This window comes from Nilaparvata lugens, chromosome 7 (assembly GCF_014356525.2).
Source record: "Nilaparvata lugens isolate BPH chromosome 7, ASM1435652v1, whole genome shotgun sequence".
NCBI lineage: Eukaryota > Metazoa > Arthropoda > Insecta > Hemiptera > Delphacidae > Nilaparvata > Nilaparvata lugens.
In genome coordinates this window covers 12,442,314-12,461,192 of record NC_052510.1, presented here as the reverse complement: position 1 = coordinate 12,461,192, position 18,879 = coordinate 12,442,314, and the positions used below count along the sequence as shown (strand labels likewise).

Below are 18,879 nucleotides of genomic sequence, written 5' to 3'. Positions count from 1 at the left end.
TTTTCAAATAAATAAATAAATAATGGCAGTATTTGATTAACTTTGGTGTGTTGCTATCCTTGTCTATCATTCGACAAAGCAGGTAGTACTATCCTTTTCTAGCTCCACAACGATGTCAATTATGTTTTTGACAATGTAGAAATATAATTAATTAAGGCAGAGAATCGGCAACGCTATTTTCTCCTATCTTTATCCACAGCCATTATAACGTGGACCTCACTATAGTAACATACACATTATAGGCTATTAAGTTATGGTAATTATTTACATAGGTAGCAGTTTTCTACACAGTAAGTATACATACGGTACCTTAAATTTATGTCATATTCTGATTGATAATCACACGTTAATGGCTGGCGTTAAACAATATTAAAGTGAAAGTTAAAGCTCTGTCTTTAAGTATTTTTTAATCGTGTTCTTGAACGATTTGTAATCTTTATTACGAGTAACCTCAGGATAATCACACGTTAATGGCTGGCGTTAAACAATATTAAAGTGAAAGTTAAAGCTCTGTCTTTAAGTATTTTTTAATCGTGTTCTTGAACGATTTGTAATCTTTATTACGAGTAACCTCAGGCAGTTTATTGAATTATTTATTTTATTCTTGTATATTATAAATGCAATTTTTGCGTTTTTGAAAGTCATACCTGCCCTGTATTTATTTGATTACACGCTCTAGTATTTCAAATCTGGAATGCAATTGTAAATTTTACTAAAATGAATTATATACCGTACACAAACATCAACAAGAACTCTTTAAAAATCAGGAAAACAGGAAATTCTGAAATTTCTAGTGTAGTGTAATTAGCAATACGAGACTAATTAATACCATAGAGAAATAATAGCGTAAGTAGATAACCCATGGAATAGAGCGTTTATGTCGCAACTTTTACTGTTATCTCAAGCCGATTACTGTCGATTATTGAAGATTTTTACTGTTTTGGCCGGGTGAAATTGTATGAACGGCACAATATGAGAGACTGCCAGCGTCACATAGCTTTATGGGAAAGAACTACGTGGACTATCGGCTTGAGATAACAGAAAAAGTTACGACATAAACACCCTATACCATGGGATATCTACTTACGCTATTATTTCTCTATGGTATTAATTAGTCTCGTATTGCTAATTACATAAACACCCTATACCATGGGATATCTACTTATGCTATTGTTTCTCTATGTTAATACTGAATAATATTTTTTTGCTATATGACAATTTATTTAAATCATGAAAATAATGATTGTTTATGGACTTTTTCAGAAGTTACCTATCATCATGACAGGTTTATCATCAGGATTGGCTCCACAGTAAGCGATCTCAAGGACAATGGGCGGCTCCATAGATCCACTGGCCATAGCCAGCAGGGACTCCATGTTCTGTGCTTCGATCCACTTCCTATCTCTGGCTTCCACTTGCACGCCACAGGGACATAGCTTGTCAATGGTGCACTGTCAAATACACACACTTTTATTAGTTTTCAATGAATTCCCACATTTTGAGTTATTTTTATAAATGTAATTTGAATTGAATGAATGAATGAATAAATGAATTTATTTCCTCCTCAAATTACAAATTACAAAAGTAGAAATGAAATAGTATCTTGGAAATTATACTGATCACGTATACAGTTGTGTGATCAGATAATCAAAGTATAATTAACAAGGTGAAAACATTATCAACTTAATAAATAATAAAAATAAAAATAAACTAGTATGAAAAAAATAAAAATAAAAGCTGTGAGTCTAGTCTAGGTAATTAAGATTGCTAAAACATTACTGAAACTACTGCCTGTAACGCATGAGATAAAAAAAACAGAAAAACAAATAAATTGAAGCAGCCCAGAAAACCAAAAACTGGAATAAATGAAATGCATTTAAATGTAATTAATATAATACCGTACATGCCTTAGTGGAATAATGATTCAATTGAATAATAATATTTTTATGAGAATGGTGCCGTTGAACAATGCTAGCTCAACGCCTGCACCATTATCTAACAACATTTCTAACCATCCATACGTCGTTGGAATTAAATCTCCTGAAGTTTATAAATGCTGTTGAGTTCAATATTCTGTTGCATAATTATCTTGTCTTATGTACATAAGACATACTAATTAATAAGCCATATCTTGTTGTTTTCACCTGAATTTTATATAATCATTGTCTATGTATAAATAAAAATAAAATGATAAAAGTGTACTTGTACACCATAATTAAGTAGATATCCTATGATATAGGGAATTTATGTCGCAACTTTTACTGTTATCCCAAGCCGATAGTTCTCGTAGTTTTTCCCATGCAGCTGTGTGACGCTGATAGTCTCTCTAATTGTGCCGTTCATACACTCTTACCCCAACAAAACAGTAAAAACTGACAATAATCGACAGTAATCGGCTTGAGATAACAGCAAAAGTTGCGACATAAATTCCCTATACCATGGGATATCTACTTACGCTATTGTTTCTCTATGATAATATCTTGTGAAGATTTAAAATTTCTTCAACTCTACTAATAAAAATGCATTTGAAGGCTTATAAATAAAATATTAAATTAGGGCTATTTGAATAATTGTTTAATTAATATAGAAAAAGCTGCATATATTACCATTTTTCAACTTCTTTACATAAAAACTACTAGTTTCAGCTTTCAAGTAATTTTCCTTTTCGAGCTATTTCTTAAAAATGGCTTTAAAGCTGAAACGAGTAGTGTTTATATTAGAAAAGGGTACTATGCAGCTATTTCTATATAAATTGAAGTATCTCTCATATTCCACTACTAATACCACTAAATCTGCCACTCCTCATTCAGTTACACATTATATAGGCTAACGTACAACTGATTTAATATGAATATAATATTATTGAAAGGAAAAGATGATGATCTCACACTGGATCTGATTTGAATCTATATTTTGAAAACTGAAAAGTGCTGGCTTTTTGAATCCACAAAGTACTTATTTGTCTTAAGGCTGTGTAGAGGCTAAAAATAAACTTTCTACTCGTGATATTTTTCAAAGTTTTTTGATTCTTATATCATCAAGCTATCAAAATGAAAAAGTTTTCTCGGGAAAACGTTTTTTTTCTGATCATTCCTTTTTGAGATATGAGCGCCTAAAGTTTAAATTTTTCGGACATAACATTGCAATTTCTGTAAGAGATAAATCCATGAGATTCAGAGGATAGATTCTTCATGTTATTGTTGATCTAGTACAACAAAAAAAATCGGAAAATATCAATTTTTAAGATAGTTATTCAATTCACTAAAAATAACTTTCAGTTGAGTTATTTTTGGTAAATTGAATAACTTTTTCAAAAATTGATATTTTCAAAAAAAATTTGTTTTACTAGATCAGCAATCCATCCTCTAAATCTCATGGATTCATCTCTTACCGAATTTGAAATGTTCTGTTCCAAAAATTCAAACTTCAGGCGCTCATATCTCAAAAAGTAATAATCGGAAAAAAATGTTTTCCTGAGGAAAACTTTTCATTTTGATAGCTTGATGATATACAAATTGAAAAACTTTGAAAAATATCACGAGTAAAGAGTTTATTTTTAGCCTTTGCACAGCCTAAAAATTAAGTACCGGTAATTTAGATATCGTTAAAGTTTCAATAGAATGTGAATTCATACCAACAATAAAAAATGCATATGTCCGAGAATTACGGTAAATGAAAAATTTTTAAATTTGAGAATTACATTGCATATATATAAATATATAAATAGAGTGGAGCGCTAAGCTATACTCAAGTCATTCATACTTATTTAATAAGCAATGGTAAAATATAGCACCTTTTTGAGATGCTTGAGAATTGATGAGATATTAATTTAAATCAATAATTGGAACAGTTTCAATGATAACCAACCTCAGATAAGATTGGCTGGAATATTCCTTGGAGATAATTTAGTATTCCATGATAAAGCATCAAATGGATACAAGTTTCTCAAATAAACTATACATATGTTCTACCAGGACAAATCTATGATCAATTTTTTTAAAAGTTCATTGCTGAGGGTAATTCATTATCAAATCGGTTTATTGACAACAATTATTGTTGTCTCCATCTGTGATAAGTAAATGCATTTGATGAGCGAATAATAATGAATGGGTACCTGTGCAAAATGAGTAGGAGTCATCAGATTTGAAGGACATTGTGTGAGTACTCTGGCTAAATTTTGAGCATCAGCCTTAATTCTTCCTCTCTCCCATGCGGACCTGAAAATGCAAAGGAAATGTAATCATTATCCATATGATATTGAATTATAACCATTATCTTCTATTGTATAAGATGAAAAAACATTGCCATATACAAGCAATCTCAAAATTTCTACTGTGTATTTTGAAATTTTGTTGAAAAGATGACAAGTGATTCAGGTTACAGTAGGTATTATGTTCAAATTAATATGCACATGCACAAATTATGCATTTGCACAAATCACTGTTGTAAAATTCATCATTAAATAACATTATTCATGTTGATGTGAGTCGAACATCCTATTATAATAAGCGAGCAATTTCTGGATATCTGTCTATATTTTTCTATCTGGTTATTTATGTTCAACGGATCTCGAAAACGGCTTTAACGATTTTCACAAAATTTGGAACATAGTAGGTTTATGATATAAAAATTCGATTGCACTAGGTCTCATCCCTGGGAAAACTCGCTGAAGGACATGAGAAGGATAACAATTATTCATCCTTGGAAAAACAGATGATAATTTCGTCGTCTGTCGAAACAGACGTTTGTGGGAGAGAAACATAATTATTTCCAGCTCTGTAATCAATCAGTGAGAAATATTATCTAGAAATTCTAATAGACTTGATCAGAATAATCTGATTTGTTGACATGCCATGATAATCCTTCTAAATTCAGCTGAGCTTTAGTGTTTACGAGTTTGTGTTTCTTGAATAGTTCCAAATTTTCTTAAATAACTCAATATTACTCGATGAAAGTGGTAATTGAGTGGAATATTTCTAATTAATTTATCAATTTAAGCCATCTAAATTCAAAATTTATAGTTTCAATGTTTATTTTGGACTAAAATTTTATAAAAATTGTACACGTGAAATTCTAACCTTATCTTGGACTTTGTCACCTATATAAATCTGGAAGAAAAATAGCACAAGGACTACCTTATTATTTTAACTTTCAATGTTATTACATTAGTGTCATTTGCATTGTAAATAAATGAAATGAAAATGAAAACTAGAGTATATAATAATTTTAAAATTTAATCTTTATTTGACAATTTAAAGTGATTAGTGAGTGTTATTTTGTTATTCAATTTGGTTTGTAAATAATCTGAATTAGAACTTTTTTCTTTTTAAATGTTTGAACTGAAAATTGAACCTGGATTCAAGTGTATGGAAAATAACCTACTTTCTGGACTATTTATAGTGTATAAATCAGAATTCGGGGAAGAAACAGTTTTGGGCTGTGCCTGTTAGTCCATCCCCAATCATTTTAAAGAATTACGTTCTGTTTATCAATAGTTTATAAATAAATAACGAGCGAAGCTCGGTGCCCCGATATTAGTATCTAATGATAGATTTGAATGTTGGACTTGAATGTGCTTCAATGTGTGACTACTTTTATCAATGTGTCTATTATCATGTAGACTTACCTACCTATATAAAATAAGTACGGTAGACTATTCAGATCATTAATAATATTCATGATGAAATATTTTTTTTCAAGGTCCTGAGGTCCTGACAGAATTGTTCCACCTCGCCTGAATACATAATTGAAGCCATCAATGGGCCTCACGACTGTCATACTTCAGCCGGGACCGACATGCCCACCGATAACACGGAAGTGACGTGTTCAAAAATTTTAGGTGATGAGCGGGTTTGAACCGGGGATCTCTAGGCTGCTACGCAAGCACTCTATCCACTAGATCATTTTCAAGATAATACTATATTTTTCAGGATGAATAAATCTTGTTTTTATGATACGTTGGAGTCGACAATTGGCCTCAGACTGCAATATACAGAGTGATTCATAATTATGGTAAAATATTTTAATACGTGATAGTAGAGGTAAAAATAAGAAAAAAGTTCATATAAACATATATCCATAAACGCTTCATTAGCGAGCTATACAGGGTGAAAAATTTCGCCCGGAATTCAGTTCCTCTGGTGAAATACACCGATGCTGAATTGTTTGGGGACTAGTTTTTTAAAAACTTATGCTGGATTCATATGGAAAAATATCTGAAAATTGAATAAAACTAGTCTGGAAGCTGTAGTGTGAGTAGTTTTTGAGAAAAAAGTTGAAATATGCAAAAAATCTAAGTAGAAAAACACAGACTTCTACGTTTGATGCCCAATAACTTTCTTTAATGACCAGTAAACAAATAATTTTTCGCAATAAAAATTGTAGAGCATTTAATTCTGAAAAGAATTATGTAAGCTGTGCAAACTAAATTCAAATAAAAGTTGAATAAAATGTATTCTTATGTAGTACATCATTACACCACAAAAATTTGCTGTTTTATGAGGAGAGAACTAATAACTCATAAGTTGTAGCTGATTGCAAATAGAATATTCGGTTTTTTATGAAAAGTTTTTTTTATATGAAAGTAGCATATTGTCACCTGGTCATATGGGACATATATATGATTCATATATTTATCTCATATTGATCAGGATTTTAGAGTTTTATTTTACGAAAAGTTTAATGAACGGTGTTTCTGCCTTTGAACAGTTTTGTCATCGACAGAAAGATTGTTTATTTCACTTGTTATCAAAATTATTGTAGTTTCTCTTTTGTTTTTCATAACAAACGTGCTCGGCTTGTGCGACTGATAAAAATATGTATTTGAAATGGCTTCATGTTTGGCATTGACTGAGTTATATATTAATACCCAAAATTTTTACTAGGCGGTGTGTGAGCTCGTTCGTTAGGACTGTGAGTAAAAGTCCGGCTGTTCTGGTGAAGGGGATAGATTTTGTTCTTGTTTTATAATACAGTTTTCCTGTCACAGTTCGGGCAGTTTAAAGAGAATTGTATTATTGAATAGGAAGGGATCTGAACCCACTTCATTAGATCAGTTTTTTTATTTTTCATTAATAATTAACGTCGCGATTAACCAGTGGATGCCAAATTGGGGGCCATTATCATAAAGGTAGGTGACTACTGAGTTATTGTTTTAATTTTTCCATAACCACAACAAATTTAATCTTCACTAGCAGCCAAACGAGTAGCCCTTGAAATATTCATATATTTATTGTTATTTCATAATTTATAATTATAATTCTAATTTTGTACAAATAATTTATTGTTTTGTTTAAATTATCAAAACCAGTACGATCATTTCTTGTTTTTCATTTCCCCACCTTTACATAATTGGTGGAGGCACATATTGCTTACATATTTGGTGGAGGTTTATCCTGCCGTCCAGATCTTGTTTACATAATTGTTTACATAATTGATGGAGGCTCAAAGGGTTTTTAATCCAGCTTTTAAAATTTGGACTTTTCCGGTTACCTCATTGAAGATTCAATTTTTGTGGTTGCATTTTTCATGATTAAATAATGATATGTTTTTATTTCAGTGAAATTATGGGTGAAGTAGTTGAGTTTAAACCTTACGGGGCTCTAGAAACAGTTAGTAGGATGAATTTCGAGGATTTATTGAATTTGTGGAACAATAATTGATTACTAATAATGGATTTTAACGGATGGAGAATGATAATTATAATTGAACAGATTAATTTTGAGATTCACGATATTGGAAGATTTACGATTATTGATTTGGAGATTTTGAATTGTAAAAGCTTTGGCAATTGAAGATTTTGTATGATTGCAAGATTTATTATCAATTCTTATTAGAAAGAATGGATATTATGATGATATGAGAAATTGATGATTATTAAGATATGATTGAATAGGTTAAATTATTATTATTGAAGAGATTTTGAGATATGGAGAATTTATGATTATTGAACCAGATTAATTGGAAATTTATTATTTATTATTGAATAGATTGGATTGGAACAGATTAACAATGGAAAAACTTAGACCGTTACTATTACCGAAATTTTTTGATGGAAAAGATGAAGAATTTGACATTGATGATTTTTTCAACTATTTTGAAAAGGTTGCCTTAGCGAACGGTTGGGATGAAAAAGATAATTTATTATACTTGCGGTTTTGTTTGAAAGGAAGTGCTGAGAAATATTTTGACGTTATTGAGAATGATTTGACTCGACAGGACAATTTGAATATATGCCAGTGAAAGAAAAATTGGTTATTTCTATCGATCTCCTCTCAAATTGTGGAAACTAGAAAAGGAATTAGATACTTGTAGCATGGAATTTAAAGAAGATGGTAGAGATTTTGTAGCTCGAGTCTTATCCCTATGTAGAAAAGTAGATTCGAATATGCATGAATCTCGGATTATCAGGATAATTTTAAGAGGTTTGTCTTCAAATATATTTGAAAGAATTATAATGTTATCAAATAGTACTATTGTAGAATTGTATAAAAATATTGAGAAATATGAATTATCATGTCAGTATTTGAATGAGTGGAAATTTGGACAGGTGCAAGTAATTAATGATATTATGGAACCAGAATTTGAAGAACTATTGGAAATCGAAATGAGTTTGAAAATGAGAATTGTTTAGAAAATGCTATTATCTGTGATGATTTTGATTCTTGTAATTATTATGTTTCAAATGAAGTGGATGTATATTGCCATGTTAGTAACTTCGAGATTGAAAATGGGTTGGATGAAGTTCTTATTTGTAATGATTGTGATTTGAATGAGGAAGATATAATTTACAAAGAGGATAAAGATAGGGAAATGATAAGGAAGAGTTATCAGATTTATCGGAAAGTGATTTGGATTTCTCTTTTACGATTGATAACAGGCCGTTTGAACATTTTGTGAACTCTGGTATGCGTAATGATTGTGAATCTAGAGGAGTCAAGATGCATCAGAATGTTAGTCTCGTGAATAATAGGACTAATAGAAAAAGAAGACGTAAGAAATGTAAAGTTTGTGGTAAACATAATCATTTTACGCGGAATTGTTTTTACAACGTTAATTATGCTTATCGGGTTTATAAAAGGATGCATAGAATTTGTGAAAAAGAAGGCTATGATATTAGAGTGTGTTCTTTTGACGGCAGAAAGTTTTCGGAAAATGCTAGACGTAAGAAAGCATATTTTACTGATAGGACACAGGAGTTTAGTACTAGGCATATTGATGAAAATGTTTTAGACGCGGTCCATCAAATATTGATAATTCAAGGAATGAATTAGGAGGTTGTATAGTCACTGAATCAGGTTCTACTTTGGAAGGTGTTAGGCACAATGGGATATATGTTAGAAGAAACTATTCTAATAATGATGATAAGAAATATTCAATCTCCCATAAACACGAGATTGATCTTGTAGATATTAAAATTAATTATAGCCAGAAATGTGGATCAGCAAATAATGGTGTTGAACGAAATATTACTGACTCATGCAACTTGGAGCTGAAAAGTATTACTGACGATAATAAACATTTTGTTAACAAGATGAATGAATCAATAATCATCGATAAACAAGAACCAGGCCATGGAAATAGATTGAACCGATTACAGAAAAAATGTGAATCAGCGATTTGTGTGAACAGTGAAGGTGAAAATACAGAGTCAGATTTAAATTATTGTAATTATCCGAAAGATATAAAGAATAATAAAATTGAAACTGATGGAATTGTTATTAATGAGAGTTCGGTAGAGAAATATGGTGACATAATTTTGAATAGTTTGGAAAGCGTGTCCCAGTTAAGCGTTAATAGCGATGAAATATTTATTGAAACAATAATTCTGGAGAGGTTTGAAAAACGAACTCAGACTCAGCGAAAGTATTACATGAGACAATATTGCTAGTAGAACGAGACCTTTTAGCTGATTTGCAGTTGTCATTCAATGAAGAACGCTGAACTGTTTGGGACTAATACATCATTCGATGTCAGATAAATTGAAAATAATCATTGTCCGATATGAAGAATGATTAATATTATGTTATGTGTAAATATTATGAGCTAAAAAGAATAATGATTACAGTAGAATAAGATAATTAGAATAGAATTTTTATTAGATTTTGATATTTTTACTAATAATGAACTTTTCAATTTTGGGATTTTATGATTTTTTTTTCACTGAGCTTGTAGGTAGTGATAATTTCAATCGTTTATGTCCAATAAAATTTTTCGATTAGGGCAGTAGTTTTCGAGTTAGGTATTTTTCAATAATTTTCAAAAATTTCTTTTGGGGTTTTGTGATTTTTTTTTCTTCATATAAAGTTTTGTTTTAGTATTTTGAAACATATTCTGGAAATTCAATGTAATTCACCGAACGAATCTGTTGTGAAGGAAGTTTTTCAAACGACGATTTTGATAGCGTTCGATATTGATTGACTTCTACTAAATTTTTGCTCTACTGGCTGCCAAGAGGCGAAATTATCGAAAAATTCAGAAATCTCCAGTTCATGGAAAACAATTTTGTGAATTTTCGATTTTTTTTTCGGGAATCTTATTTTTTAGGATGAGTACGTTCAACTTTGTTCTGTGAAAAAGTTTGTTTAGAGCAAAGGGTTTTGAGGTTTTTCATTTTATAGTTTTTGTTGGTGACCTTGTATAGTAGCAAAAATTTTTTTTTTTTTTGAATTTAAAGATGAATTTTAGGTCATTCGCTTGAATTTCTAAAATGGGATAGGATATGTGAAGTAGATATTTTTGAGATATTTGAAGGTTCGTGAGTTTTTTCAATAGGTAGTAAATTTTCGGCTACAGTCAGACACGGATTTTGAATTTCGCGCGTTTCTGCTGAATGGTTATCTACTGATTTTGAATTTCGCGCGTTTTTGCTAAATGGTTATCTGCTATTTTTCTATGGTTTATGTTGGGATTTCATTTTGGTTTCATGATATTTGGTGGATAGTTGTATTCTACATATATTGGATTTTGGTTTTCAGTTATGATGAGTCCGATGAGTTCTTTTTTTTTACGATTTATGATGATTACAAGGTATGCGGCGTATCTTGATTGTTAGTCTAGAAATTTCAGACAAATTCGGAAAAAGTCGATTTTCGAAAAAAATTTTATTGCAGTTTCATATTTTCTTAGCATAGATTTTAGCATTGCGATAATTATAATTTTGTTTAGGGCAAAGGGTTCTGAGATATTTCACTTTAGAATTTTGGCCCTTGGATTTTATATTTCATTATATTAAGGTTATGAATAAGTTTTATTGAAATATTTTCAAGGGTTATTAAAGGTAGATATTTTGTTGATAGATTTCATGAATTAAATATTTGAATTTGTTGTCATAAGGTGTTGATATTAAGGTTTAATGGTGATAGTCATTTTTTTAAGTCGTATTTTTTTGAAGTCATGCGCTATATTAAAGTCCCTAAGAGAATTTTTGTAAATATTATTCGTAATTATTTATCATTTCATCATTGTTTATCAGAATTGATTATAATATTTATGGATTTATCATCCAGTGGTTGAATAATAGGATTATATTTTATTTATTTGATCTGTTTTCGATGGGGTCTTATGATTCAAGCCTATAATTATAAGTCCTCGTAAAATTTTATTAAAGTATTATTACTGATTATTGTTGCTGGAGGTGAAGTCCATATTTTTCAATGGTAATATAGACCAAACTTATTGTCCATGGGTTATAATAAACGGTTATAGGGGAATTTTTTAGCTATGGATAGCAGAGTTTCAGTTTTATACGTTTATATCTTTGAATTGAATTTCGTTTTATAATTTTTTCTCAGTATAAACTAATGATTACTATATTCTTGATTATATTTCATGATAATATTTGAGTTTCATTGTGTCATGGTTCTAATATTAATGGTTTTGAGTAGAAAAGTTTTTCTTTTGGCACAATAGGTTGAGTTTAGGGCTTATTATTATGGTTGAGTTTCTATTTTCAGAAGTGATTTTTGGTAATCATTGTAGAACCATGTTTTACGATATAGAATCAGTTATTATAGAAGAGGGTTTATTATTCCATGGTTACATATTTATAATTTTAGGGTACAGTTACCTATGAAAATTGGTATTTGGCTGGGTTTTACATTTAATTTCACCAGTTGCATTATTGATTTTGTATTGATTTTACAGTTATGATTAACCATGTTATATTTCATAGTCATTATAATTATATCTTAGTTATTTCAAATTATGGTTATTCCAGGAAAATGAACAGGAAATATGGTTGATGGATAGTTTACCATTTTATGATAACCAAATGGTCATGTTTCATTCACATAATTACATATTCTGATTACATGTTACATTTTTGTAATATAACATTATCACTGATATAACTTTCTTTTTTTTTCTCGATAAATCATGGTACGTTTTAATATTGGTGCCACGAAAAAGTACAGTAATGTAATTCATTGTTTTGTTATTTTATTTTTGCGTTTGTACTGATGTGACCTACGTAAAGAAAGTGCAATTGTCACGTATTTTTGTTTAGTTGTCAATCTTGTTATTCATATCCAGGGCAAGGTCGTTCATTGAGTGACAAACGTTGTTATTGATACTTTTAAACGTTCACTAATAGAAATTCATAATGAAGCTGTTATAAGACAATTATATTTTTGATGGATGAATATTTTATTCACTTTTATTTTGACTTGAATTTCTTTCTCAATAAAAATATAACTAGAGTATAAGTTTCTTATATTCTGATGATTTATTGTATGATTGTGATTTTGTTTTCATATGACTCATATATTGTTCTGATTTCAGAATTGTTCCAGTATATATATATAATATATATATATATCTATATTATAATATATATAATATAGGCCTATGCACTTCTAATAAATTGTATCATTTCTAGGTTTCTGATTATTAATATATGCTAACCAGCCAGTCCAGTTGTTAATTGTAATATTCACGTCGAGTTTATTAATATTATTATAAACGTTTCTCTGATTTTTTTTTTATTACGATTCATTTGCGGTTGCTTCAAGTAGAGTTTTTTGTTTGTAAGAGGTTCTGTTACGCATAAACATGTCAATTATGGTACATTTTGCGTCATTTCTCATTCTCACGACTTTCACGGCGCAACTGGAGGCAGTCAGGGTCTTCGCGGGAGTTTTCTACAAGGAGCTACGTCACGCTGTAGCGTATGAATCATCGGTTCCACTAACATACGAGGTAGATTTCCCGGCAGCTCAGCTCAACATCTTGCAGGCGGAAAGGGTGTTCTGGCCTAACTGTCAACAAGAGGATTGCAGTTTAGCGGATGCGGTATAAGTTTTGTATAATTCTACAAACGGAAGTCGAAAGGACACCAGTTAGCTATACCTCTATCGGATTTGCAGCGATATTTTGATCTTCCACTTACGACTTGCGTGGTGAAGGAGAACTCCATGGTGCTTAGCTTAAAAGTACCGTTGGTCAGCATCGGCGGACAGTTTCAATTGCACAAGTATGTGAGGACACCTATGTATTTCGACGGCCAGATTTGTCAGCTTCAGCAGCAGGATTTCGTTTTGGCGCGGAGACAGGAGGACGGTGAGATTCAGGTCATCTCGGGAGATCATCTCTCTTCTTGTCGGGCACAGGACGATTTCTTATGCTATCTTCCGCGGCTGGTGCATGGAGGACATATGTCATCAAGATGTATGCATCACTTGTTTGCGGCGACAGAGCTGAAGGACATCCAACAATATTGCAGTTTAAGCTGTCGTCCAGCTAAGCAGGAGTTGGAGATCGTCGAATTTTCGCCTTCGGAGTATATCGTCGCGAATATACAGGCCACACTACAGTCACTTGCGAAGGAGGTTCGTTTCATCATCTTCAACCTATTCCGGGAGCAATGTATGTGGTTTTACCCTGTCATTGCGAGATTTCGGTCGGCGGAGAATAATGGTGAGAAAGACTTTTCCGTGTGACGCAAATGTTGATAAACAACCTCAGGTTCTCCATTACTTACCTTTGCATTGGGTTAAGTTTAATTCGTTGAAAATTGATGTTTTGCAACCGCATTTCAATCCTAATTTTGTTAATTTTAGCGAAATTTTAAAAACGGAATTTACAGTTCAAGACGTAATATCGTCAGATATATTTCACAAAGTAGATCTTCCAAATTCTTGGGGAGATGTTGTAAAATCCTCTAGTTTTGTTTTTTTATATATTATTTGGCTGGTTAGGGTTTTTAACTTTATGCTGTGCATATTTAGGCATCAAGTTGTATGTGTGTGAATTATCTGCTGTAACGGTAGCACAACCCAAGATACATATCGATAGTTAGGAGTTATATAGTTACTTTTTGATAGATTAACTGTTTTATTGTTTTTTTCTTGCCTATATAGTTATGAGTCATAATGTACTTATGTTTTTTTTTTCTCGATTTTTATTGCAGCTTTTGAAGTAGTTCAATGTTGATTCACAAATAAATTATTGTCAATTGAGATTTTCTTTTCATAATAAACGTGCTCGGCTTGTGCGACTGATAAAAATATGTATTTGAAATGGCTTCATGTTTGGCATTGACTGAGTTATATATTAATACCCAAAATTTTTACTAGGCGGTGTGTGAGCTCGTTCGTTAGGACTGTGAGTAAAAGTCCGGCTGTTCTGGTGAAGGGGATAGATTTTGTTCTTGTTTTATAATACAGTTTTCCTGTCACAGTTCGGGCAGTTTAAAGAGAATTGTATTATTGAATAGGAAGGGATCTGAACCCACTTCATTAGATCAGTTTTTTTTATTTTTCATTAATAATTAACGTCGCGATTAGCCAGTGGATGCCAAATTGGGGGCCATTATCATAAAGGTAGGTGACTACTGAGTCATTGTTTTAATTTTTCCATAACCACAACAAATTTAATCTTCACTAGCAGCCAAGCGAGTAGCCCTTGAAATATTCATATATTTATTGTTATTTCATAATTTATAATTATAATTCTAATTTTGTACAAATAATTTATTGTTTTGTTTAAATTATCAAAACCAGTACGATCATTTCTTGTTTTTCATTTCCCCACCTTTACATAATTGGTGGAGGCACATATTGCTTACATATTTGGTGGAGGTTTATCCTGCCGTCCAGATCTTGTTTACATAATTGTTTACAATATCTAAATGACATTAAACTTATACCAAAAGACTAGTAGATTATGCCATTAAGCCTGGGAGGAAGCTCTAACAGAAGTAGATGATCTCCTATGATTCCTGCCCAAATGTTTACTGAAAACTGATGTTGTGGAAGATTAGGATTGATGGAATGAGGATTCTCAGCTGCCCAAATATGTTGGTTGTTGACGTTAACGATAGCTGTTCTTGGAGAGTGTGCCTCGTCGGTAAATAAAACGGTTGTTAAAAAGTTTGGGTAAACAAGTTTTACTAAAAACCATCGGCAAATACCAGCACAGGGAATACAGTCTCGTGACAATAGAGTATGAACTTTCTGGAGGTGGTATGGATGTAATTGTTGCTATTTTAGTTTCCTCCAAATAATAGATAGATGGACATTAAACTGCACTGACAATTCTCTTCTCTGGATGTTCATAAATTTCATTAAGAACTTGTTCTTCTAGCTCAACAGTCATAGTAGATCGGGGTCTGCCTGCATAAATGTGCTCTTTGGATATCAAAGAATCTGTTCCAGACAGACATTGATGAATAGTGGCCAAAAACCTTGAACTTGGACATACTCGGTTGGAAAGTTCTCTTGATACAAACGTCTTGCTTCAGTACTATTACAGTAGTGTCCCATTCCATACATTAAATGCATGTCAGCTAATTCGGAGTATGAATAATGTCTAAGATTACCTGTCATTTTTTAAAAGTTAGCACTTAACACAAAAGCAGAGTGGAAAACTTGAGTAAAATAACTGGCTTTAGCTAAAGCTGTAATAGCTTTTTGAGTTACAAATAACTGGTTAATAGATTGAACAAAAAACAGCGTGGTTACAGTAGGCCTAACTTACAGTTTGTTTTTTTTTTTTTTTTGTTCAACAGAGAACTAAAATATTTCTGAAAATAATTTTCAGCTGATAATTTCTTTTAAATATTTTCTTATTTAAAACATAATAAATCAGCTGTTTTGGAACAGCTATTATTGAAATCCATGTTTTATTTGCAATCAGCTACAACCTATGAGTTATTAGTTCTCTCCTCATAAAACAGCAAATTTTTATGGTGTAATGTACTACATAAGAATACATTTTATTCAACTTTCATTTAAATTTAGTTCACACAGCTTACATAATTCTTTTCAGAATTAAATTCTCTACAATTTTTATTGCGAGAAATTGTTTGTTCACTGGTTATTAAATAAAGTTATTGGGCATCAAACGTAGAAGTCTGTTTTTCTACTTGGATTTTTTGCATATTTCAACTTTTTTCTCAAAAACTACTCACACTACAGCTTCCAGACTAGTTTTATTCAATTTTTCAGATATTTTTCCATATGAATCCAGCATAAGTTTTTAAAACACTAGTCCCCAAACAAATCAGCATCGGTGTATTTCACCAGAGGAACAGAATTCCGGGCGAAATCTTTCACCCTGTATTACTCGCTAATGAAGCGTTTATGGATATAAGTTTATATGAACTTTTTTTCTTATTTTTACCTCTACTATCACGTATTAAATTATTTTACCATAATTATGAATCACTCTGTATATTTTCAAAGAAGAGCAAGTAGCACTTACGATTCATTGGAATCACTGCAAGTGACCTCAGGCTCGGGCCTCTTGTTATCGTCGGACTTCAAGTAGTCGAACCTCCAGAGGGAGAGAATGGATCCCTCTGCGGCCGCCTCGGCATTCCCTATGGGGTCCACCTCGATGTGAGTCAGTCCCTCGTCCAGCAGATGGTTGACAGCTCGTGCCGTCGCTATCCTGATGTTCTCGCGCTGTTCGTCTAGACTCTCGCTCAGGTTGATGCCTGAGACCGTCTTGTTGCCCACGCCAACCAGAGCCACCGCGTCGTAGCCGGTCACAAGGTTGTGTGCCACGCTCGTGTGGCCTAGTTTCATCGTTGAACTGCCAGCAAAATATACGACAATCATTGAGAAAATTTATAAAAGTATGAGTGGACGAGTAAAACTGAATTGATGAATGATAGATATATTCAGTAGATAAGTTATCTCTTAATTTCACTTTATGATGGGCCAATAAATGAAGGAATAAATAATATGATTAAAGTGACTTTCATTACAAAAAAAGTAAACATAATGAAAAAATACAAAATTGTTTTTTAAACCTTCTCTAAAACAAAAGATGAAAATATCATTGAATACGATATATATATATATATATATATATATATATATATATATATATATATTATATATATATCATATAGGTACTAAGGCAATATTTTAATTTTCCCTCAAGTTTCCATACCTAACATTTCAAAATAAATACAAATTTTCAATTTGAAAAATTTCAACTAGATGGCAGTCAACCATTTGTATTTTAAGAGTCATTCTGAGCAGTTTCTAGTGTTGATTATATTACTTATATTATTCAGCTCCTAAACGGTTTGTGACTTTCAAATCACACACGAGCCAGTGGAGAGACAAGTTATTTTCTCAAGTTACTTACTCTTTCAGCATATCTTTGACTTTTCCTTTTGATTCACTGTCCACTCTCGATGCAACTGTAGTCAGCTCTGAATTCTCATAAACACCCACCACGATTCCTTTCTGTGAACATAGATACAACATAGTTATATTCTATTGTAAACACAAAAATGCTAAATACTAGCAGGTAACCCGTAGTGCTCCACAAGGGTACAAATAATAACTTGAAATATTGAAGTCTTAAAAATAGACCTAAAGCCATCCTCGGAATATTGAAAATCTATTTGCAAAATTTCAAGTTAATCATTGTATTTTTTATTCTTGTTATATTTTACTTTCTAGCTATTAAATTAATATCTTTCTTAATTAAGCTCACGAACGGACTCATGTCTTGTGAGCTTAACATTCTCTTGTACTTTATTTTTTTGTATTTATACATTGAACATGTAAATTTGATTATCTTTGTAATATTTTACAATGAATGAATAAATTTGAAATTTGAATTTGAAAGTTGAGTGTAGTACAGTAAATTACGAATTCGTAAATTTCCTATCCCGTACGTGTATATAAGCTAGTTATTTCCTTTATTAGATTATAGATAATAATCATCATGTTCATAAAAGTATTAAAAATATAATTGATTTCTCTCTGATATTGTCATGAAAAGGAATGAACATTACATGAATGTTTGCAATCATGCATAAACAAAATTGCATATTAAATATAAACACGGGTAATGAAATTATAATGAACATAATTATATTTGATAAGATATTATGTAGTATAACTAAATACTATGTAAACCTGTAGTAAAACAGGTAAGTAATCATCAAATATATGATACAAACTTATTAAATTTGAATTATTAAATTAATTAATTTTGTATAATGTATTTTTCATTAAATTTTTAATTAAGTTCATCTTATATCCAGCCTAAGCATACAAAATATTCAATTGGAATAAACGTACATTAAACTACTCCAACTTAATGTTGTATTCCCTGCGGCTGGTGGACATTTTCGCCCAGACTGGCAAGCCGAACTAGGCATGCATGTAGAGGTTATTTTGAATAATTGTAAAAAATACTTCTATAGCACATAATAGAACTTATTATACATCGTTTTTTTTAGAAAATCCCAAGGAATCATAAAATGTGGGAGTAAAAACTGCCAAAAAATTCCCTGTTTGCTTTTTGATTGAATATGTGATTAAAACAATTTTTTTTGTTTTTTCATTTTATTTTTATCCACTCATAAGTTTTCAACACTGTTCACCACAAAAATTTCAAGATAGCCAAAATACT

The 18,879-nt window shown here is 31.2% G+C and overlaps 1 protein-coding gene across 1 annotated transcript in view; it reads right to left on the bottom strand.

The window, feature by feature from the left end:
• Positions 1–18,879, bottom strand: part of LOC111059263 (cytosol aminopeptidase) — a 29,932-nt gene that overhangs the window by 7,722 nt on the left and 3,331 nt on the right. The window contains exons 2-5 of the mRNA XM_022346890.2: positions 17,599–17,699; positions 16,702–17,034; positions 4,115–4,217; positions 1,271–1,451 (exon numbers count right to left, since the gene is read on the bottom strand). Coding sequence (XP_022202582.2) covers positions 1,271–1,451; positions 4,115–4,217; positions 16,702–17,034; positions 17,599–17,699 — 718 coding nt within the window. The remainder of the gene's footprint in view (positions 1–1,270; positions 1,452–4,114; positions 4,218–16,701; positions 17,035–17,598; positions 17,700–18,879) is intronic.